Consider the following 24217-nt stretch of genomic DNA (forward strand, 5'->3'; position numbering starts at 1 on the left):
CATATGCCCACAAAGAAGAAAAGCTCGAGGAAGCACAATTTCGAGCCAAGCCAAAGACCTCGATGACCACAAGTACAACGGTTGACTCCAACGCATTTGATTAGCACCAGCGCTACGTTCAAGCATCAGCGCTACGTTCAAGGTATACACAATCAAACAGTTCCTGTCACCGACAAGTCTTCCAAATCTTCTTCGACTGTTCACCTCTTTGACCCCAATACACTCTTTTCCCCTCTTTTCATTATGGCCCCACTTTTTGGGCCTGTTGACATTTTGCCACCAATGCAGCTGGTCTCTCCCTCTCTTTCCCTGCTCGTTACAGCGATTGCAACCACAAAAGAAAAGTTGCCAGTGTGGGAATTGTAGTAATCCATTGTACCCATCTAGATAGGTCACGTGCGCTCTCACGTGTGCAGTTGAGGATAGCGGAGGACACATAGCTAGCTCCGTGCCCTTTGCCCCCTCTTCCCCCTTTCTAGAACAGACATCAACGATTACACATACCATTGCGATTTGCACGCAGGCCTGTGTAGAGACCACCGACACAGTTCAATATTCTTTGAACTCGGAGAAGCATTTTATCCCCACAGGCCGTTTAGTGTATCCCAGCCTGGACCACCTGTGGGTTTATCTTGTTTCTCTTTACCGGGTTGGCTATCGGCTTGAGGAAGAAGCTCATCAGAACCGACATTATTTTCTGAGTAGGAATTTGACCTTGTTGTCTTACCAGAAATTATTGAGCCATCAAGTCGATGAGCACCAGGGACATCAACCCATTGACCAGTACTGGGATCAAGTTTTTGACCTTGAGCATTAAGATAATTACCTTGACCATCAACTTGTTGAGCCGAATCGTTTTCTCTTGGTGCTATAACTTGGTCCGGCGTTGGGGACGCTAGTCCCAGTCCCGGCAGGCACATGAAAAGGGCAATTGAAGCCTTCATGTTAGCAAAAAGGTACTCAAAAGGGGGACACCAAAAGGGAGTGAGGTAAAATCGATGATGGTGCTAGTAGAAGAAGTAAGTAGCATGCGAAGACTTTCCAGCTCGAGGTGGAATGCTCGCACTTTATAAGTTCGAGCCGCCCAGTAGTTTTGGCAATTACTAGACTGTCATGAAGAATTACTGCACAGGAATGACTCTACACACACAGGTCAGGCTAGTAAATGCGCAAACTATTTAATAGTCTCCGCCAAAGTTTGCACTTAGGAGCGCTGATCCACAAGCCTGGGCTGCCTGCCCATGACTGGGTTCGCCTGATCTGACTCGCGCGTGATAAAAGTTACCGGTAGTACCATAATCGAGGCATAAGCAGATCTAGAAGCAGCTACAAGCACGGAGTTTCCGTTGGGATCCAGCGGCTCCACCAGCTAGTCATAATGCCATTAAATGTCGCAATGCCGCTGCACCAGTGCACCTGGCAAAAGTGGAATGCACACTCCAACTTCTGGGCTCTCCCTCATGCGGAAAATGTCCTGCCGCAAGAACAAAATGTCGTAGTGGGCTGCATACGTTTCATGGGTCCGACTCGCTGGTTGATTTGGCGTTTGTTCTTCAGCGGGAGTCTACAGGATGCCCTGCCGTAGAGTAGACCTGCCCCCAACCCCCAACCCCGCCCCTGTACAACCGGGATCCACGGTGCATGAACGAACGCCATCGTGATTTGTAGGGACGGCGTTGTCGGCTAGATCTGACTCGCATCTTTTAGTAAGGACGGGACTCAACCTCGATTTTGGGATCTTGTTTCAAGACCCATGGCGCTAAGCGGCGGCCTAGACTACAGAACCTCTGAACTTGTCAACGAGCTGAAGGTGGACATCGAGATGCTTGTTCCATCCAATCAACAGTGTCTTGAGAGACGGAGGCCAGTGGAAAAAAAGTGCTGCCCACGTTGACATCTGCACAGGGGTTAACTTCGATACACAATGCGGAGAGGGGGCCTACTAGGTACGTACTCAAGCCCCCGAGTATTGGCCCTTCAAGCGGCGGCATTTCGGTCGGTCGGCCGGCCGTTGACAAGGTGGATGGATATCGAAGCCCTGAGGGCCCCTGAGGGCACGGACGGCAGACTGGACCCTTGGAAGGAGAAATTCGTGATGTGCTTCGTTGACCGCCATCGTCACCTTGGCCACGCGACGACCTCTATTGTGGAGGATATACATTCTACGATGAAGAGGTTCCTTTGGTCCTCGATGGTCGATCTGAACTTGTCGAGAAGAAGGGTCTAAGACTCGTTCCTGAAGCCCTGATAGCTAGCTGAAGGTATAGGGACGAGACAGGATGAAACAGGGATGACGTGGCAAGCTGACGCGGAGAGAGGGTGCCTATGAAGGAGATGGAAGACTGAAGAAGAGAGGGCAAAGAGCATAAATGGGAGAACGGTACAGCAGACAGGAGGAGGAACACAACGAAAACAGATGCACCTTAAAAATATTATGCCCCTTGCCCTGCTCTATTCGCGAGGGTTATGAGCCCGGGAGAACAGACGTTTCTGTAACTTCCGGCTGCTGCAAGAAGCACCGATCATCTGATCATTACACCTATCCCCACCCCTCCGTCCGCAAAGATGACAAAGACCGGGACTTCGACCCAACGAACGATCCTACGGGAACCCCAAGATTGGGATAAGTGGGTCAAAGAACTAAAAGCTCATAGCGCGAGATGGAAGAAGCGCGGACGAGGGGAATTCAGGCAAGCACTAGTGCGATGGACGGGCTACGCAGAACCGACTTGGGAGCCACTTGAGTGGTTGCAAGGAACAATTGCGATGAAGGCATTCGAGGACAAGTACGGGCCAATCAAGACCAATGATGGCCCTAGGGAGAGGTACGAGACGCTGGCAGGAAAGCAAGAACCCCGCAGACGCCGACCTGGTCGGAGGGGAGGAAGGGGGCTAATGTCACGGGCTGTGCCCAGCTTGGTGGACCCGGTTGTACCGGGTCCGGTGGGTCGTGCTCGGGTGGCAGCACCGGCCCCGCTCCGCGGACCCGGAAGCTGCGAGAACATTCTGTGAATCTCGCGAAGATGAGAGCAAAAGTGGGCATAGAAGTGGATAAAGGGACTTTTCGAAGGTCGAGTATCATATGATCAGATGGTATGCGAGAATGCATGTGTTGATTGCTCTGCCCCCGGTTGCCCTTTTCCCGTCCAAACGGCCTCTTTTGTATCCTCCAAGCTTCTCCCAAGTTGATATCCCGTTTTCAGGTATAGTATACATTCTATCAGAAAGAGGGCACTTCTTGCCACTTACTGAAGGCCACGTAAGTCATCTACGTCAGCAACATCAGCTCCATCTCCCCGATCAAATAGCTCTTCTAGCTATTAGATAGATAGTTCAGTCTCTCGAGGTCCCCGAGCCAGTAATAATTACGCCGGACTCCTCAAAAGGTCCCCGTTCGAATAGGAGATCCTCCGGACCCCTCGTGGTCTAGGAAGAAGAAAGAACAGTCTGCAGACTTCCCTTCTTACCTGGTTTCAAGCTGTATTACCTAGAGAGACCTAGAGACCTCAACTCGTTCGGACCTTCTTCTCGACAGCGTCAGGTGTTGAAAATTGTTGCATGACCTAGTGCGTTGCATGACGCAGTGGGGTACGTTAGTCAGCATCTGTTTTACGTGGAATACGGTCGCACATTAAGGGATTTTCCGGTGATCTGCCGGATCTGGCGATTCGCCGGATTTTGGGCTCATTGCATTCCAGCAAAGAACTGAGAATAACTTCACGAATACTATTTGAATTGTTCTAAAATCTTATAAGAGCAGTTAATAATGCTCAAAGATGCCACTCAATCTTTTTGAAGTCATCCAGCCATCGAGGTCGTCTTCTGTTACTCTCCGATCGCGCAAGTCCCCGAAATGCACCCATTGCCTCCCGATCACTATCAACAGCTAAAGAGGGCCTTTGAGGACAGGATATGTCGTTTGAAGTTATCATTGCCTTATTATTTGCGTTATTATATAGTGTGTTTGGTACCTGCAATGCTATGGCCCGCTCTGGTGTGAACGGAAGAGTGACAATTTTTGCAGCGTGAACATCCTGACTCCTCTCGCGACCCTCAGAAGCCACCCGTCGCTCATTCTGCATTTTCTGTGGCTTTTCCACTTTCAAAATCTTCAGCTCTTGTTAATAATGCCAATTTATCTCCTTATTTTGCTTCACGGCCTCCGTCATCCGTCGTTTTCTCCCAATTTCCGCCTCTCATTGCTTCTGAGTCCTTTCACTGTCATTTTTTGGCGAGCTTGAGCCACAATTTTAGAGCTAAACACCTCGTCTGCACTAGAATCTGTACAGCAGAAGAGATCATCTTTTGAAGCCTTACCGGTCTGCCTGCGCTGGTTCTTGTGACTACTTGTTCTCTGCATACTTTAACTCTCATATCAAGCACTTAAAACTCATATTGAGGGCTCCTGAGGGTGCTGCTCAGCCTTCGGCTGTTGCGGCCAGCATCAACAGAGGACTTCTCGACTACTTCCTGAAATGCGTTCCAAAACACAGTCTAGATCTTCGATTTCAGCAATCCAATGAACCTTTTGATTTGTCTGTGTACTGGATAAGATCATGCGTATACGCTGTTGAGAGAGGCTGAATAACGATACATCAAGGGTTGCAGCCGATGAATGGATTGAGGGGAAACACCACAACGATCACTCGGTGCCGGTCACACCACTCCATAAATTCGATACTAAAATGGTTAAGTGGCCATCGGGAACCAAAGGCGATAAGCACAACCGTTTCGAGCTTTCACCCTGGTAAACCGGTCGAACGTACCGGTGAGCTGCTCATTTCAATATTGTGATTCGTCCACCTCGTTTTTGACGTGTTAAAAATATTTATTGACGACTTGATTCACGTTTCACGAACCAAAAGTCCAGAGTTTGTGCTGGCTTGTCTTGGTGGATGAGAAATGGGGCAGCGATGCCATCTCTGACTGACGCACATCTTGAACGTAAGGGAGGATGGGTTGCCATTTTTTAATACGCCGAGCAATTTTGCCTTGTTTTCTTATAATAAGAGGAATACCCTGTTCGTTCAAATGCTCATAAGGAATAGAAAGCCCATTTCATCCATGTTATACGTGTTTTAGGGTAGGGTGTCGAATTTCTCAATTTTCGTGCACGTCTTTCCTTGTCAGGTGTGAAAGCGGAGCCTCGCGCACTGAATTTCAAGCTAAAAATAAACCTTACATTCAGATGCATAGATAGGTTCTTTTCAGAAGATGCTTGTACCGTCGAATCACGTTCAATCTGGCTCATTACGGGTGCGTAGAATGAAGTTATCCAGCTCGCCCTTCCAACCCCCATTTTTTGCAGTATCCTGAGCCAAGTTCTGCACTATGGATAGAATGGGGAGAATCCCACATGATTAAAGCCTACGATGAAAGCCAATAATGTTCTGTTTTTGCTGTATTGGCTGAAATGACTTACACAATCTGTCGGCATCCTATTTTGGCCGTTGCTTGGTTTGATGTCAGCACCGCAGCGCATTGCCCCCTAGATAAAAGTTCTAAATATATGCCAGACTTTCACTGCTTCTGATGATTCAGGAAATCAAAGGATACGTCAATTGGCACCGTTGTTGTTGAGCTATTGTCGATTGATGTTGAGCGTGCGAAGTCGCCGCAATCCGGCAGATCACCAGATCCGGCAGATCATCGGAAAATCCCTTAAGCAACAAAGGCACGCACCGCAAAAAAGAAATCGCGCTAAACCGCCACGACGCCGCCTGACCCCTCAACCCCGCCTGCCTCAAGGCACAAGACCGTATGGAGCCCTCGTCCGACGTCAAATAACCCAATTGAGACCACTGCATTGCTATATCTGCGATACAACGATGCCTAAACGCAGTATTGATCTTGAGCCCTTCCGGGATCACATTAATGGTCTCTTCCTGTCAAGGTCTACGCAACAGGAAATGCTGCAATCGTTGAACAGCCTGCTCGTCGCCCAAGACTCTCCGACAATCAGCTTACGGACCCTTCAGACCCAAATTGCCGCCTGGGGACTATCTCGTCAATTACGGCTTGATGACTTGTTCGAAGAGATCGTTGAGATGCATGAGTTAAAGTTTACACTTACGGGTATACTGGCTCAAGTCAATGATACCCTTCGTGCAAGAAGCAGGGCAGAGATCTCGTTACGCACATTAAAGAGCCATCTGGCCACTCTGGGTCTTTCACGGCAGAATATACACATCACTGAAGAGCTTATTGAACGAGTTCGCTTTTACTTCTATACATACGGGTATAGTGACTCTTCAATCGTTCGTGACTTACGGACCAAGGATGGAATGACGGTATCTCTCGCAATAAAATGAGGGTAAGAGTCAATCTGTTCATTGTCGTCTATCTAAAATGAATGTGAGAAGTTCTGTCTCCTTATAGTCCTGAGGGAATATGACTGCCTTGCGGTGGCGAATTGCCACTTGCCACCCAGGGTGCTTTTGTAATGTTATCTAGAAAGTTCGATGACATCGCTTATCAACCGCGCATTTCATTATACGCATCCTGAATGCGACAGTATCCCTTCACACAGTCGTACGCACTCGACTACAGAATGGAATGAAACGCCGTTATCGCACGGACGACGAACGGCAAGCAGCTCTTCGTGCCGCGATTGAATTCATTGGAAGGGACCTCCAAGAGACATCTGCGGTTCGTTCATTTGGCAGAGGCTATCTCTACAACTATGTCCGACTAAAAGGTGGCGTCTTGGTATCGCAAAACCGTCTCTATGACTTTTACCGTTCAGTCTTTCCGGAGGAAGTCCAAAGGCGCCGCGAGGGCAACTTCAAGCATCGTACTGACTTTACCGTGCCGGGACCAAACTTCCTTTGGTGCCTCGATGGGTACGAGAAGCTCAAGCGCTTCGGCTTTCAAGTCTATGCTTGCATTGATGCATATTCGCGCTGTATTGTCTGGTTCTTCTTGGGAAGGTCAGCGACTACAGCGTTAAGCACACTCAAGCAGTATCTTGTTGCTGTACAGCATCTTGGAATGCGCCCCTTTTTCACTCGCTGTGACCACGGCGTCGAGACTCCTCTTTGGGTTGCGGCACAAGCGGCGATTGCAAGAGCTGGGTCAGCACGATTTACGTATGAGGATATAAATGGTATGCGTCACATGTATCGCCAAGGAGACCTTATTGAGTCTTGTCATATGTACGGGCCAAGTACACGGAATGTGCGAATCGAGTCATGGTGGCGAAGCCTTCGAGTTGGAGCGTCAGAGCGATGGATTGTAAGTCAATCGAACTATTAGACTACATATATACGCTAATTATAGAGTAGTCTTTCTTCAATGAGCTTGCACACTCGGCTTTATTCATTGAGTCGATGCTAAGTGACCAGATTGCGCTATACGCAATCTATACACCGATGATCAGGGACGAATTTGCAACCTTCGTGGACCTTTGGAACTCTCACAAGATCCGCACACAACGAAATCGTCAACATGTAATAAGCGGCCGACCTATAGATCTCTATAATACGGATCAGGCACCGAACTGGGGTGCATCTTAGCGAGGGTGATGAGGGTATGGCCAGCGAGGTTCTGCAGGATTTACTCGAGCCGATACAAGATATCGACATCGATTCCTTCTTGCCACAAGAGACAGCAGACTGGTGTATGCAAGAGCTGACAGCGATGGGGTTTGACGGGTTGCTTGATTCAAGGCAAGATCACAAGCACCCCTTCTTTGAGGAATATATGGAACTTCGCCGTCGAATACGGCAGCATCAGGAAAGTGGTCACCAGCCAATTCTTGCAGTAATGGAGCCGCCACGAGGCGGGCTGGCAAGATATGTGAGCAACTTCACTCTTGGTGTAAATACATGTGCGTATTAAAATAATATAGGTACAACTAGACCAAATCCTCGAACAAAACCATTCTCTCCGACGAGCTCAAGCCCAGCTTCAGGGCGATGCTATTCCACTAAGCGCTCAACACCAATTCCAACTATTTGGAGAGGAAGGCATTGATAATGTGCCTGAGCCGGGCACCAGTTAGAGTCGTCTCTTCTGGAGGTGCCTGGTGTTATAAGCTGGCCCTCTCGCCGCCTCTGTATCTGTAGAGGCCTCGCCTTCTCCCTCGTCCTGCCCCTCGTCTTGCTCCTATCTTGCTCCTCGTCTTGGCCCTCGCGAGGAGAACGAGCTGCGGCGTGAGGATTGGCAGTGGATAGAGCAGGCTGGCAAACCACTCAATCCTGGCAACCGGTTGCTCAATCCAGTTGAGCAACTGGCAACTCAATCAACGCAATCGATGGTCGGCTGATTAAGCCGGCAATTCAATCCGATCTCGCGTTGATTGACGGGATTGACGGAATTGGTTTAGTTTAGTTTAGTGTATTTTCCGTCCAGCAACTTTTGGTCGCTCAGGTCTCCGCAGGGGAGCACAGGACGTGCTGAGCTAGCAGGTGTCTACATGCTACATATCGTACACTTCACCCACTATCCAGCATTTCATCGGCTCAACGGCGCTCATGACAAACCTGTTGCCCGTCAGCGGGACGTCCAGGCATGAAGAGAAAGCTGTCCCGTGGTCAGATCAGCCAATTTGCTTCTGGGGCCTTGCAGCCCTTGATGACCTCGGCGATCGCATGGTCGCGAGATCTTGACGCCGCCCGAGATCGGAGCAGGTAACAGAAAGGATTGAGAGGAAAGGTAGGGAGAGAGGAGAATGATGACCGTCTAGTGGCGTGGGCAGATCCCTCCGAAGAAGGAGCTCGCTTTCGCCAGCCTGACGAATTTGTCAAAGTCCTTGCCGATTGCGCGGTTGATGGCTGCAGGCGGCGAAGGTGCAAGCCGCATACGATGCCGTGGCGCAACCTTTCTGCAGTAAAAGATGTGTGCTGGCTCTTTTCGTCGTCCGCACGAGCACGTCAGTCGCGCATCGTCGTGACCAAACCTTTCGTGGTAGTCAGCAAAATCCCCATGGTGGGTTCTTGCTGCAAGCAAGTTATGAAGCAGGGGCCGAGAGCGCCAATTCTGACGGACAGCTGGTTGTGGCTTTAAGCCTCAGGTCTCTGTATCGCTCCGGCGCAGAGGCTTCCCACCAGGCCTTGAAAGCCTCTTCCGGCTGCTGTCGGGCAATCTTTCGCAGGTGCGCTAGCGTCGGGACGTTATCAGCGGGTTCTGGCAGTGATGCTCCCGCCTTTGCCAGAGCATCAGCCTCCTCGTTGCCTGGGATGTCAGCATGGCCGGGGATCCAATGGACCTCCACAGCTCCGTATTTTCGCGCCAAAGATTGAAACTCAAGGAAGACCTCTTGCGAGGAGTCGCTCGGCGTGCCCCGTAAGCATGTTGCGGTCGCGAGGTTGTCGAGGCAGACAAAGATGCGGTCAGTTTCTGGAAGGCTCACCGCAGCCTTCAACCCCTCCAACGCACCTTTCGCCTCAGCGTCGAAAACCTCGGCGGGCCTGAGACGGCCCTTGTCGCGCAAGACGGTGGATCCGTCCCGATGAACAACATAGCCATATCCGGCGTGGCCTTCGGCAGAACGGGACCCGTCGGAATAGACGACCAGAGTTCGGGGCGATAGTGCCTGGAGCCAATCGCGAAATTTCTTCGCCGTCTCATTTTTCGATGCACTCTGCAGAGGCGCAGTCTGCTCTTCGACAAATCCGCGCTGCAGCAAGGCAGGCCTTGGGCAGCTTGGTAGCAATTGTCGGAGCGCCGCAGCCTAGTCCGGAAGGGTTTTGGCTGCTTTTGGTACTTCAGCTTGATCATTTCATTCAGTATAGGGGCTTTTGGCCTCGACGTGCGCTTCACGAGCGGATGAGCTTCGTCCAGGGATTTGAGACGCGCAGCAAATGCAGTCCGGCGCGCCTCGAGCAGCAGAGGGACCGGCGGTATCCCTGCCTCCCGGTGCAGAACATTCGTTGGTGTAGTTCTCCACACTGGCAGGATAGCCCGAAGAGATGTGTAGAGTGCCTTGCTCATCTTCTTTACGAGGTGTCCGATCCTGGACGGTCCTTCCTTGCCCGGCTTGGTCCAGCGCGGGCGCGTAGAACCAGGATACCAGACCTCCGCCGCGTAGAGCAGCACTGGAATGACGCAAGCGCAGACCGCTCGTCGCACAGCGCTCGGTAGAGGACCATGCCTGGTGTTTGTCAGTCTCCTGAGATGGAAGGCGACTGCTTGCGCTTTGGCCGTCCATTTCTCGACATGAGTCTTGAAAGACAGAGTGCTGTCGAGCCAGACGCCGAGCCAACGCATCGCCCGGCCCGGCCGTTTCTCAAATTCGCCATGGAGCACTGGCGGCGCCGTCTTGGGCGTCGTTCGAGAGAAGTGCATCACTTCTGTCTTCTCAGGGTCGAAGGAGATCCGTTGGCGGCGCCCCACGATACAAGCTCACGCACATGATGAGATGCTTCGGCGGACGTCTCATCCAGGCTATCGCCGACGCAAAGGATGGCAGTGTCGTCCGCATAGCCGAAACGCCCTTTTGAGCTGCCCAAGCGGTAGATTGGTTCCGTATACAGTAGGAAGAGGATCGGCGAGACTGGCGATCCCTGTGGCAGCCCGCACTGGAGAGGCGATGAATTCGTTGCGATATCTTGATAGCGGATGCGTGCCGACCTGTCTTGCATAAACGAGCCGACCCATCGCGCGAGGTTCGGTGGCCACCCTTGCTCCCGTAGGCGAAGGATCAATCTGTTGCGGAGGACTGTGTCGAAGGCGCCCTGAATGTCCAAAGTCACCAATGTTGCAACCTGCTTGCAGGCAAATGCCTCCTCGATGTCATGAATCAAGGCAGCAACGAGATCCACGGCCGATCTCTTCGGAGCGCGCCGGCTTGTTGTGGGTGTAGTACGCCGAAATGGACCGAGGCCCACGCTAGACGCCGTGCGATGAGCCGCTCGAGGCCCTTGCCGAGACAGGACAAAGGAGATGGGGCGCCAAGCGGGGGGTAGAGAGATCCCTGCGCCCCGGCTTGGCAATCATGACCACTTCTGCTTCTCGGAAGGGCTTCGGATGGTGGCCAATCCTGAGGCAGCCTTGATATAGCTGGTGGACGAGACTTCCGATCGCATGCCAGACAGCGCGGAGCATCCGCACCGTAATATTGTCGGGACCAGGGACGTATTCCCGGTGCGTAGCGTGGCGTCGCGGGTCTCCTCCGGAGAGACTCGGTCGGTGAAGGGTATCGTCCTATCTGTGTTCACGGAGATCCACGGATCTGGGATGTCGTCGTTCGCCGTGCGCCGTTCCAGAGTGGCTTGTCGCAAGGCGGTGGCCTTTTCCAGCTGCGTCTCATACACTCGGTCGTCAATTTGCAGGGGAGGAGCTTGAAACGGACCTGGAGACTTCAGCCAGCGGACCGCCCTGAAGACGGAGGCGCTATCGGTGAAGCTGTCAATCAAGTTACGCCAGTAAAGGCGCTTGGCCCGGCGCACCACGCTATGGAGCTCCTCTTGGCTAGCTGTACTTCTCGGTCGAAGCCGAGAGTGAACTCTCCTCCACGCGCGGTAATTGGCCGCCGCCTTTGCGCATTCTTCAGTCCACCACCGCGCACCATGCGTAGTCTTACGGGCAGGTCGACCGGCAGCTCTGGCTGCACAACCAAGAAGGTTCACGAGCGCCGACGCAAAGCTGTCGAGCTCGGAAGGAGATGCCGTGGTGATCGGGATGAAGGCGGCACCGGCCTCCACTAATTCAATGAATCGCTTCAATTCCTCGTCGGAGTTGAGATGGATCTTTCCTATTGGAAGGGGTGCCAGAACTTGTCCTGGCAGCGTGATACTAAGGGTAAAATGATCGGAGCCGGTTGCTAGATGATCCTCGACAACAGCGTCGGCCAGAGGTATGTTGCAGAAGGCGAGATCAACCGTATTGCCGTGTGCGTTGGTCGGGACATCGACAGGATTCAGTAAGCCGAGTCGATTGTCCATTGCCCAAAACGCTATTTCTTCGCCGCGGTCCTCTCGTCGACCGGCCTGCCAGCTGGGATGTTTGGCATTGAAATCACCAGCAACAAGACACTTGTCCGGTACGGTCCACTGAAGCAAGATTTCAAGGGCTCCGTCGTGGTACGGCTGCCGATAGAAGTTGACGACTGTTATGCCGTTGACGGTGAGCCAAAGGATGTCACGAGTCGCCGCAGGTCTCTTTTGATCAGCGACGAGACCTGCGGAACGCCGGACGTATGTCATGACTCTCGGGCGAGTGTCGCGGCCGTCCCAGTCGTTGACGGGTGAGAAGGTGTCGTAGGCCTGATGCGTCTTAGTGAGGCATCGGCCATCTTTCAGTCCTGTCCATGGCTCCTGCAACAAAATAATGTCGTATTGTTCCGAGTCGGCCAACGCAAGGGCACAATCGTGTGCCGGCGGAATCTTGCCTACGTTGGCTTGGAAGATTCGCAAGATCCTCCTATCGCTTCGATTGCGTGGAAAACAGCGAGGCATTAGGGTAGCGTCACAGGACTAGTGCGTCGTTTCTTCGATGGGACGACAGGGAGGAACTGGTCGCCGTCCCTTACATGCGGCGGCGTTGTGGCCACAACGATGCATGGGGTTGACGGCGCGGCTGGCTCGTAAATGGCGCCCATGTCGGAGCTTCCATCTCCTCCAGCTGCCCGCGGCGCCGTTGACTCCAAGGAAAGTATCTGCGGCCTGCCAGGGCTCTGATTAGACTGGTCGGACACTCTGGCCTTTGGAGTCTGCCGCTTCTGCTGCGCAGAGAGCTGAACTCCCATCTGCCGTACCAGGCTCTTCTCCTCCTTCGTCAGGCGCCGGACCATGCCGTGAACGCGCTTGGGGCGGGCAGGGCATTTGGGGTCATCCGCGCAATGGGGTCCAAGGCAGTTTGCACACTGCTCGAGGGCGGTGCATTCTTGGCTACGATGGCCGGTTTTGCCACAACGCCTGCAGCGCGCCGTTCGATCGCAGCTGTGTCGAACGTGGAAATCCCAGCACTTGTCACATTGTAATCGGCTACGACATACGAATGCCATTTCTGGCTAATCTCTACGGCCGTCGCGTCCAGATCTACGGCCCAATCCGCCTGTCGCTGCACGAGTAGTTCGCGCGTGGCCACATCCGATGCCAGGATGGCCCAACCCGTGTTTACCGGGAAGGCTGCCGGGATGCGGCGTAGGTCGATGCCGACTCTAGCGGCGATGTGGGCCCGGATAGCGTATCTTTCATGGTTTCGGGCCGGAGCATCGGCGTCAAGTCGGACAAAGACACGCAGGTCTTCCTTGGGTGGGGCCACGGGCGGTCGTCCTTGGAGACGAGTGGTGGTTTGCTGTTTTCGCTGTGGTGGGGCGGAGGCCGTAATGGCCAGCTGTCCTTGTGTCGTTTTGCCGGATGCGAGAACGCTGCTGTACGTAGGTTTCGGTGGTTCCTCAAGGTCGGCGAGCGATTGAGTCCAGAGGTTCAGAAACTTGGTGGCAACTTGCTTTGCGATGCTATTGTGGGAGCCGGACGTGAATTGTTTGGCTGTCTGTTCGAATGATTCGCTAAAGGCCCGAAAGACTGCCAGCTTGGCATCATGGGCTGCCGTTTGGTCGCGAGCGATCTTTGTAGCCGCTTCGATGATGGAGACAGGTGCATTTTCCGTAGACCCGGTCGAACCAGGGCCATTCGGGATTATTTCCGGCTGCGTTCCTTCCGCGACGGCAGCGTTGGGCGTGTCGCTGGGAGACGTCGGTCGAGGGAGCTGCTGAGCCGCCAGGGTTGAGACATTTGGACGAGCCTCCGCCGGAGAGGACAGTAGGTGCTGAGATGCACGGGCTGCTAGATCAGGTGGCGATTGTATGTCGACAGCACAGGAGCGGCGCGCGAACCTGAGGCTGGTGCCATGGCCGCTGCCGGCGCTTTCGCGCGGCGCTGTTGCGGAATTTTCAAGAGCACTGTTAAGCGAAAAGCTGTATGGATAGGCTACTTCCTTAACACTTGCGTGCCAAGAAAGTAAAAATGCAGGGAAGGATGATTGACGGAATTGCCGTTGACGGTGGAAAGTGTGTAGGGTACCATGCCCCACCCCCCTTTCGGTAACACCCACCTTTCGGTAGCGCAATTGAAAAATTCTCCACCAAAAGTCTACCATTTGAACTACATGAAATATGATCAGAACTTAACATTATAAACACAAAAATTATATCATTCCGTAGAGAAATGGACGCTCTTATATGTACCGGCGCTTTTTACCATTCGCCCGGATCTGGTGGTGACTGGAAGGGCTTCGGTGCCACCTTGACTTCGATCACTGAAGCTGTCTCCACCTCTGAGACCGCCTCCTCCTCTGTGTCAGAATTCAGCACAACGGCTATCTCTTGGCTTTTAATTTGGGGAATGGCTTCCTCAGCCACCAAAGCTTCACTGAGAGTCATGAACCGTCTGTTCCGGTTCGGAATTGCTCTCCTCTTCTTGCCTCTCTGCAGCCGGGCCACTTCTTCCTCTAGCTTCGCGATTCTGTTGCTGTGCTCGGCAAGCGTCTGTTCTTGGGCTTCAAAGCCTCTAGCTATCACGGCGTATCGTCTCCGGGTGCCAGGAGTCTTGTTCTTTCCGAAATCGCGAATCTGGCGGCTGTTTCTTGGCGTATCATCAGAACCCAAAATGGCGCGGACTTTGGAGACGTCTCTACAATGTCCGCGTGAATTTCTGGATGCCGCAATGCCTTGGATCGTGAGATCGGCCAATTCCCAGTGACCCTCCAGCCGGACAATATATTCTTTGCCGTCATTCCAACCTCGCGCGCTTTAGCATATGCCCGTATAAAATTGACCTTATGAACAGGCGCAGAATCGGTCAAACAGGTCAATTTCTGAAGTTCTTTCCGGTAAGCTGCCTTGGAGGCATTGAATACACCGTTATCTAACGGCTGGAGGCCATGAGAGCAGTGGGCAGGAAGGTAACAGCAATAAACGTTGTTCAAAAAGCATGTGGCCATCCATGCATCCTGGTCCCGGTTAACGGTAATTCCTACAGAGGTGGATAAAGAAACGCACCGTTGCATGACTTCCATGTCCATCTAATATGATCAGTCTAGCATCTGAGGCATCGGCTGGTCGCGTCTGGGGCAAATAGACCCTCTCAAGCCACTCAATAGCGATATGGTTGTCCGTCCATCCGTTGGGCGACGTTATGTAATGCCAGTCGGCTATTTTGCCGAATTCCGTCAAGAACCACTGTTTCTGAAGTTCTTTGCCCTTAAAGATAATGCCAGGGTAAGGACACGGCCGTCCGCGGTGATAGCTTCAATAAATGAGGTCCAGTTGCGGGACTGTGGCCCTTTCAGAAGGGCCTTCCGTTTTGGGTCTGCACTCCCAACCACAAGACTATCCAAACCTGGCAAAAAGAGTCTGGTTAGTAAAAGTAATGAAAGACAAGCCAAATACTCACCAAAGCCAGACATAATACCGCCTTCGTCAACATTCACGGTATTTTCTGGTTTAATCCATCCATACTCCTTTTCCTGATATCGAAGAACCAGTGAACCGCACGAGGCGTAAAAGCATTAAATCGGTTAGCTTCCTGACGTCTCCCACGCTTGTTCTTGATGTCCGGATGGCGATTGATGAATTTAGAGACCCAGTTGCGCCCCACTGTCCGCTCGTTGTTCAGTTGCTTCATAAGAGCCTCCACACATGCGCGGATCTGACTGTGGGAGGGAGCATAGCCGAGAGACTCTTGGCGGAGGATCCAAGAAACCAAGCGAGCTTCCTGAGACTTACTCAAGAGTTGACGAGGCTGGATCTGATCAGCCAGGGCTACCTGGCCTTTGAGTCTGTCGGAAATAGACTGCTGAGGTATGTCATACTTTTGGGCGGCGCGGTACTGCGACAAGCCGTTTTTTGTGACATCAATTATCGCATTAGCCATAATATCCTCCGTATAAATACTCCGAGGCCGCTTTAAGGTCATTTTGGTCATGTGGTGGAGGAATAACGAGAAGAATCATCGTCAGGAGGCGGAAGGAGATTAGGGGGTTGGATGGTAATTTCGCGTGCAAGGTACGCACAGGCCACAGACCCTGTACAAACATTCAACCATCGAAAAGTAGAATTCAATCAATCCTCTATCTACTCCAAGTGACGGCTTGTGAATATCTTCAAAGCTGGCTGGAATCGGTGTAAGTGAAATTGATGGGTTTTGGTGGGGATATTTCCTAATGCGCTACCGAAAGGTGGGTGTTACCGAAAGGGGGGTGGGGCATGGTAGATGACCAGTGGATTATTCAGCCCGAAGGGCGTTTGCCTTGAGGAACGAAAGGCCTTCTAACGTGCCCCGCAGACCCCGCCCTCTCCCCCAAAAAGTTCTCCGCCCCTTGATTGGTCCCTTGTGATTGGTCCCTCCTTGCCTCCCTCCTCGTTGGTCGCTGCCCTTCCCCCGGCTTCTGTTGCCTTTTCGCGTGCCTTATCCCACCACTAGGCGCCTCCCACCCTGTCTGCCGCCTGCCGACTCTTCCCGCCTGCCGAACTCTTCATCGCGTCACCTAGCCCGGCCGCCTTGACTCTTCAGCATCACCGTCCAGCCAGCGCAACGCCTCCTCAACGGTCCTCTCGCTCAGTACCTCGAGCCTGGCCTGTGCGGCAGTCATCTCCTCGGGGACCCGGTTGCCCACCAAGTCTCTGTCCCGCACCTTGGACACGAGCATGATGCCGTCTAGAGTTCGGCAGCGCGATAGCTGCACGTACAGGCCGTACGGGTCGCACTGCGAGGGCACCACCGTTCCATCCATCTTCGTCGTCCGTGTCCTCGCAGCTCGAGGGCCACGCGCTCCAGCGTTTTGCCCTGCACCTTGTAGTCCGTGCACGCGAACGCTGCTGCGCACGGCAAACCCTTTCGGCTGACGTCGTTGCGTTGCCACGGCCTTTTTCGCTGGCACTGTATCTTAACGGTCATGGGTGTCAACAAGATCGTGCCCGGCGGCATCCCGACGAAGTGGAGATATCTCGTCGTCTCCGATTCGAGAATGATCCCCGCCGGCGGCCGAAGTGGATCGTCATATCGGCCGAGATCCGATGCCCCGGGTACGCCTTGTCGACAATGACCTCCACCGCCGAGTAGCTCGCGCCGTTCACTAGCTTCAGCCCCTGGTGGGTGTTGTGGTTCACGACGATGGGCATCCCGGCCACGAACATGAAGACGGCCGGCACCGGGATCGCGCTATCGTCGCCCTGGTTGAGTATCATGATCGCCTCTTCCTCCGTCGGCAGCTCCTCCTTCCACTTGTGCTCGGAGATGAAAATGCGCATCGTCGACCGCTGCTGGACCCGGAACGCCAGGCTCGCCTCCATGTTCAGGTTCCACCGATTCCTATTGAGCGGCGTCACCACGGTGATGCCCGTCTCCCAAGGGATCCGCCTTCCCCCGGTAGCACCTTGAGTTGAGGAGGTTTAGATCCGTCCGATCCTGCACGCCTAGACGGATCCGCTTCAGCAGCCTCTGCAGCTCCGGGTCGCCGGCGGCGCGCATCTGCTCGTCCAGCATGACGACCGTCGTGAACCTCTTCCACAGTGCGTGCGCTTTGTCGTGCTGGTGACGCTGCTCGGCCTTGAACGAGTTGTCTACGTCCCACGAGATGGCCGCGCTAGGCAGGACGATCGACCTCTCTTGGACCGGCCGGAACTGCTGAAAATCTCCGCAGAAGAGGACGATGGGGATCCCCCCGAAATCTTGCCGCGATCCGCGAAGCCGGCGAAGCCGCTCGTTCACGGCGTGCAGCGTCCGCGCCCCGAGCATGCTCACCTCGTCGATGACGAGCACATCCTTCTCCTGCCAATCCATTCGAGACTGGCCGTGGATGAACCGCTCCGCCTGTTTCGGCAGCCGCACCCCGTCAAGGTCTTTGACCATGTTCGCGCCCCGCCCCTTGGTCTTTAGTGAACCCGCAGGCGGGTGGATCGTGATGCCGTTGATCCGCGCCGCCGCAGTCCCCGACGTCGCCGTGATCAGCAGACGATTCGAAAGGCTCTTTTACTGAACAGCTCGACGAGTGCCTCGATGATTCGCGACTTGCCGGTACCGCCCTCGCCACCGACGAACTGGCGCAGCTGGCAGGCATCGCCCCGTCGGTCTGCTGCATCAAATCGAGCTGCCGGCATATTATCAGAAAAGCGATGGACTGCCTCTTGTTCAGCGTCAGCCGTGTTGCCAACACCTTGCCCGCCGCGAGGAAGGAGGTTGATGGGCCAAACTGAACGTCCATTCCCGCCCCTGCGTCGATAGCGGTCTCGTCGGAGTCGGCCATCGTCATTTCGACCTCGTCCTCCCGAAACCGGTCATCACCCTTCGCAACGCTGCGCGGCGATCGCTTTCCCAGGCGGCGGGCGTGCTTTGTATCCCTTGATCATCCTCTCCTCTCCTTCGAGGCACTTACCTGCTGCGACTTGATAGCCTTGACCTGATCCTGCGGCGGTAGTGCGGCCCCGGAAAATACCCGCCCTGGCATGCTTAACCGCCTCTCTCGTTCGATCAGCGCCGTGGCCTCGAGCTCGGCCGTCGAGCGCAGCGCCGATTGCTGAAACCGACAGAGCTGCTGTATCATTGCCATGAGCTCCGGCGACTTGGCCGTCACCTGATTCGCTCCCACTGCACCTCGGACGACGTCGATGAGCCGCGTTGCGTCTCCGATGCTGTTGGGCTGATATGTCGCTGCAGACTCCGCGCCCGCCTCGCCTGCTCCACCCTCCTCGACGTGTGCGACCGTCGGGTCGCCATCGCCGGACGAGGCTGCCCATTGCTTGGCGTCGCGTTTTGCGTCTTCGGCGGATCGTCGAAGCAGCTGCACGTTGTCGACGAGACATGATATTCTCGGGGCCATAGCGTCTCGAGCCCGCGCCCAGATGCTGTTGATCTCACCTGTTCCTTCGCCCAGGAAGGACTCCACGGCACGAACAGCGCAAGATGCTGCACGGCTGCCCTTCAGGGGTGGGTTAGCCTCTCCGATAATGCCCGCTGACAGAGCAGTTGCCATACACACCTCCGGTAGCACGACTCGTCATCGTAGGTGAAGTCCTTGCTCAGGTAGCCGTCGAGGCAGACGGTAGCGTGCTTGCCCGGCCGCCTGAGCACCTGAACCCAGCGTCGTCCCGGCGCCCATCCATCCTCGAAAGACATCTCCCCAAGCCGCCCAGCTCTCGTCGTTGCCGATGCGTTTCAGTCTGACGATCGATATGTAGTCATACAGGCATAGGCCTTTCAGCAGCTCTCCCGGTGCTGGTACGCCTCGACGTGGGAGATTCTCAGGCCTTCTTCTTCGACGACGACCGACTCATCCAAGGTGTCATCCGTAGCCGCAGCGCCACTGGCTTCTCGGAGATGCCGCCATCGCCGAAAGACTTCCCAGTACAGCAGAGAACAGTTCAGGTACGCCCACGCGCTGCTGTCGGTGAACTCGGCCGGATATCCGAGAAGGTGAGCGACGACCTCGACCTGTGATAGCGGACGCTCCGTGAACACGCGGTTCGCCACTCTCATCAGGAACTGTCGCGTCCTGTTCCCTTGACAGGGTCATCGGTGGCAGCGTCTCCGCCACCGTCCCGCCCTCCGTTGGCCGTGCCATCACCTGTTGAGGCGGCCAGGAGCTCGGCCGCGGCCGCCACACGCTTCCACACCGGGTCCTCCACCTTGGTCGCGTAGTTCGTGACATAATAGATGAGGGCCATTGTCTTGCGCTGCGTCGCAATGAAGGAAATATCATGGTTGTGCCGGAGCCCGACAGCAATAGCCTCGTTCCATCGATTGACCATGCTGTGTGTCCTCCGGATCTGCAGCACCCCGTCTGCCGTGAGGGCGGTCTTGTCGACTAACCTCCATGGCGCCTTGAACCGGCAGAGGTCCCCTTTCCGCCCTCCTTTGCCCAAGGAATACTTCACACAGGTCGGGCTATGCGTGTGCACCTGCGTCGCGCCGGCACAGAAGTTGGCCTCCTCGATAAACGCGGCCGAGAACTGCGCGGCGTTGTCCAGCAGGGAACCAATACCGCCCGTCACAGATCGCTCCGCTTGCACGGCGCAAAAACTTTCCTGGTCCAGATCCTGCCTTGCACGTCAACCCGGCCCCACTTGGCCATCAGAAGAGTACTTCAGGCTCCCGGTGGCACATCTTAGGTAGGCATTCTTACCTCTGAGAAGACGCTATCGATGTATCGGACGATTCGCTCGCGATACGCCGCCTGATCCTCCCCGTGGATGTCGGCAAGCATCGAGCTGAGATGCGCGTTCCCGTGCAGCCAGAGCAAGCCGTGAACATGAAGCGCCCTCGTTCGTTCGTCTCCACGGCGCCATAGTACTTGCCGATGCGCCCGAATACCGACTCTTCACCGACCTTCACGTAATGATCGAAGAACAGCTTCATCTCGCGGTGGAAGAACACGGCCGAGCTCATGGGATCCGATATCGCCAGCCGTGCCCGCTTATACGCATCCCCAAGGCCTTCTAAGAACTCCTCGGCCGCGTCGGGATCGCGTGTGCGGTATGCCGCCAGTCGCAGCTTCACCGGGTTCGTAATGTCGTTCGGGTTGATGGTGAACCAGATGGCCGGCACGCCATATCCGACGATGAGCGACTGGATTTTCCGCCGCATATTGAGACGGACCTCTCGACATGGGCTGCCGGTGGCCGTAAAGCGAGAGGCTCCTGAGAAGCTCCTTCACGTCACCATCGGTCGTCTTACCCGAGCTCTCCAACTCGACCCTCGCCGCCGCTAGCCTTTCTGTGGTCATCGAACGCACGATGCGCTCTACCTTGCGGAAGTTCTTCCCCCACACTCAACATGCTGACCCGGCGGTTCCTCGACCGCACCCCATGTTGAAGACGAGAAATGCGAAGATGTGGTGCAGTGCAAATCGACCACCATGGCGCCGGAGCACGATCTCGGCCCACGCCTGAAGGTTCAAGCTTCGAGACGATACGGGTCTCCGCGGCCGCCTCTGCCTCGACAGCCCTGCCTCGCAAGTTGGCCGTGACCTTCCCGCGTCGACCATGGTCTCTTCAACCAGCCTTGGTCCCCAACGCCAAATGGGAACAGGGTCGGGAACGTCCTGGCAAAGAAGGACGCCTCAAAGGAATCGGTAAACTCATCCCCGCGAAACCCGGATGTATGGCTCACAACCACCGTCGCCACGCCCCCGAACCCCCCCGGCTAGGGACCCGACCCACGCTCTCGGGCCCGCACGGCCGTCGTCGGCACCTTCACCAACAGCGTCACAGGCAAACTGCAGCTTCTCCACGTCCGCGACGTCTGGCGGTCCGTCGAGCGCGAACATGCCAGAAGACGTCACCTCGTTGATCGCTGGAACGTTCTGGTCGGGGCAGGCGTCACTTCCATCGCGAACCGCGCCTTCTCCGTTGGGCCCGTGACCTTCACCCTGGCCGCCGGCTTCTTGTCCTTGGTTGAGCAGGGCGAAGAGCTCCTCGATCTCCACCGGCCCTCCTCGTCCACGGCGCGTTCCGTGGGCGGCACAACGTGCGCCGTCCGCGCTTTCTCCCCCCAGACGGCTCGTTCCGCTCCATACGATCGCACACCGACGACGGTACCCCGTGTATCGAGTCTCCCCAGCTCTCCATCTCCGCCGCGTCGATCTCGATCTCGGCGTAGTGGGGGTTGTTCCGCTTCAGCCAGACAAGGGCCCTCTCGACCACCCGCCGCCTCACCGACAAGAGACTCGACAGGTCACTCGGTGCCGGCTTCTCCGCGCCCTGCCACGAGATGTGGATCTCGTCCAGTGCTTGCAAAAGGGTGCGGGAGCACTTTGGTGGCCAGCTCCTGCACATTGTTCGGAAACACTGTGATGTGCCCCTGACATGCCTCGGATACTTCACGCTCTGCCTCTGCCCGCCCGGAATGCTATATCTCGTGACAAACCCGTAACATGAGTTCAGCGAGATGAGCTTCTCTTCGACCGGCGTCAGTCCCTTGAGCTCATCGGGGAACATGTGCTCGCAGCCAAGGCGACTGTGAAGGTGGATCGCCGGCGACAGGCTCCTGCGCGCCAGGCATCGGCCACACTCGGCGCACACCGACACGGACTCGCCCTCAGGAAAGCAACTCCGGCATGAAAATGGTGAGCGGCCGCCCTTTGGTACGCAACTTGACAGCCAATGATCCCATGTAATCTCCCTCAACTCTCCTCTCGTACACTTGCGGTAGCACACCATGCAGGTCCGTATCGGCAACGTGCTCGCATCGTGGAACGCCTGATAGAAGTCTCGCACCGTCGACACCTTCCTCTCGAGCGGTATTGGCGTGCACCACGTCTGATCGTTAGACAATCTCTCCTTCAAGGCAAAGTCTTCCTCCAAAAAGCGCAGCACACTCGCCAGGTCTTCGGCCTGCAGCTCCCGTCTCCTATGCCTTCCGATTCCACTTCGGACCTGTTTTATCGGGCGCCCATCCCGGCTAGGAAGACGGGCTCTCTCCCGCCTCCGGGACTGCCTCTGTCCGCGCAGCGAGCCGTCCGCTGCCTCTGCTGCGCCATCGTCCACACCCACCTGTGCCCTTGGCCGCCGAACCGGTCCCCGACGGAGCTTGGGCAAACCCCATGCAATCGATGCTGCAAATTGCGCCGTTCGTCTTAGGTCTTGGAAAGTCGTATCCTTGGGCTGGATAGGTCGGAGCGTCGGTCCCTTTTTCGAACGAACACCCGGGACACCGCCGGTCGCCGCCTTATCTCCCTGCCCGTCACCTTCAGGACCCCTCTCCTGGGGCAAAAACGGCCGATGAAGGGGCGGACTGTCAGAGCCCACTGCCCCCTGGTCTCCACGTTCTGTAGGCAACACGAACCTCGGAAGCGGACTCGGTGACTGACGTTGCGCGGAATTTCCGCTGCTGACCAAATTACGGGACTTCCGTGCTCTGCTTGACCGCAAACCGCCTCGCGGCGGTCTTCTCGGCAGTGACTTTGCGATCGCCTCTGCATGCTTTCTCCATGCGGTTTCTTCGACCGCAGACTGCTTAGGCTGAATCAGCCGGAACGTTAATGCTTCATTCGCCACTGATCTGTATCTCCCGAACCGCCCCAACCTTGTCTCCCGTGCTCCGTGCCCTTCTCGGGAGTTGCCCCTGTATCATCTCCGCACCCCGAAACAGGCACTCCCCCGTTCCTACCCTCTTCTCCATCCTCGACTGACAACGAACAGGCTCCACGGTGAGCGGCCGCCTCGCCTAGCTTCCCTGCAGGACTGTCCGCCATGCTACTGCCTCCTCGACGTCGACTAGCGTGGATTGGCAACAGGCTAGAAAGTTTTGGCTCCGGAGCACTTCCACTTGGATAATCTCGCTTCTTGGCGTACACTATTTCTTTCCGAGTGGGAAGCTTCCTAACGATCACTACTCTCATGGCCGTGGCATTTCTTCCCTTATAATGCTTGCCTATGGTACCGAAGCGATGCAATACTACTACCCCTTTGTAATCCCCCATTTACCCTCCCTATGTGCGTCCACCGTCCCGACCCTCGGCTGGTCTCCACGTGCGACCTGCTACCCCAGCTTTGCCAAAGGCGGCCTTCCATCGCCGTGCTCTCTTTGCGCACTCCAGCGAATCCTGGCTACTGCCGACCTCCGGCACATGGGGTGGCCGCGCCAACCGCCCGCCGCACACTTCCAACCATACTCTCCGGCCCTTCCAACGCCGTCCCACCCACCTTGCGCATCAGTTGCTCCATCAATATCTGCCACTCCACCTCGTCGAGCAACAGCCAAAAGGCTGCCGGCGATAACATGTCCACGGTGTCCCTCGTGCAACCGGACTACCCGGCTAGGTTTGCTCCCTCGCCACCACCAACGTCGCATCAACGGCCTTCATGCTAAAGCGACAGCCAGGATCCCCCTGCCTGTCCTCTTGTAGTCGCTAGCCACCGGAGTCTCGACTTGCAAACCCTCTTGAGAGTTCTCGTGACCAACTCGCATCCTCCTCCTCAGGTCGTCCCCTATATCCGACTTCACCGTGTCCCAATAGTGGACTCGACACGGTCGGCACCCGCCTCGCTCAGCCGCACGCAATGCCCATCCAACTACCGACGACCGTCAAAAAGGGACCCCTGCAATACTACCATAACCTCTTTCTTTCCTTCACTCTCATTCGTTATTGTCGCCTTTGCTATCTACTCCATGCAACGATGACACCGAAGGGTACTGCTGGACTTTCTTTCTCCGCAGACTTACCCACACTAACCTTACTGTTCGCCGACCTCCAACTTCTCGCGACATAGCCATCACCCCTACTCAACTTCCAACCCCCGGCTCCCTACTTCACTCACGACCATAGAACCAGATGG

At 55.3% G+C, this 24217-nt stretch overlaps 3 protein-coding genes across 3 annotated transcripts; 1 reads left to right on the forward strand and 2 right to left on the reverse strand.

Moving 5' to 3' along the window:
* Positions 1-2565: 2565 nt before the first annotated feature.
* On the forward strand, positions 2566-3055 carry HRG_11223 (uncharacterized protein; the record flags this gene model as incomplete). The annotated part of the gene is made up of 2 exons (XM_044869693.1): positions 2566-2872; positions 2916-3055. The coding sequence occupies 2 exons, from the start codon at positions 2566-2568 to the stop codon at positions 3053-3055; spliced, it is 447 nt and encodes a 148-aa protein (XP_044715246.1).
* A 7879-nt stretch (positions 3056-10934) lies between these two features.
* Positions 10935-13796, reverse strand: HRG_11224 (endonuclease-reverse transcriptase domain-containing protein; the record flags this gene model as incomplete). The annotated part of the gene is made up of 5 exons (XM_044869694.1): positions 10935-11416; positions 11525-12416; positions 12473-12830; positions 12938-13727; positions 13781-13796. 5 exons carry the CDS (start codon positions 13794-13796, stop codon positions 10935-10937), a joined length of 2538 nt encoding a protein of 845 aa, XP_044715247.1.
* A 3050-nt stretch (positions 13797-16846) lies between these two features.
* Positions 16847-21877, reverse strand: HRG_11225 (PIF1-like helicase domain-containing protein; the record flags this gene model as incomplete). Its single annotated transcript, XM_044869695.1, has 15 exons — positions 16847-17255; positions 17320-17912; positions 17965-18252; positions 18319-18723; positions 18801-18861; positions 18922-19013; positions 19209-19441; positions 19507-19978; positions 20065-20149; positions 20257-20550; positions 20616-20654; positions 20942-20982; positions 21076-21371; positions 21457-21707; positions 21807-21877. 15 exons carry the CDS (start codon positions 21875-21877, stop codon positions 16847-16849), a joined length of 3630 nt encoding a protein of 1209 aa, XP_044715248.1.
* Between the last annotated feature and the right edge of the window lie 2340 nt (positions 21878-24217).

The sequence above is a fragment of the Hirsutella rhossiliensis genome (genome assembly GCF_020360975.1).
Source record: "Hirsutella rhossiliensis strain HR02 chromosome Unknown scaffold00019, whole genome shotgun sequence".
NCBI lineage: Eukaryota > Fungi > Ascomycota > Sordariomycetes > Hypocreales > Ophiocordycipitaceae > Hirsutella > Hirsutella rhossiliensis.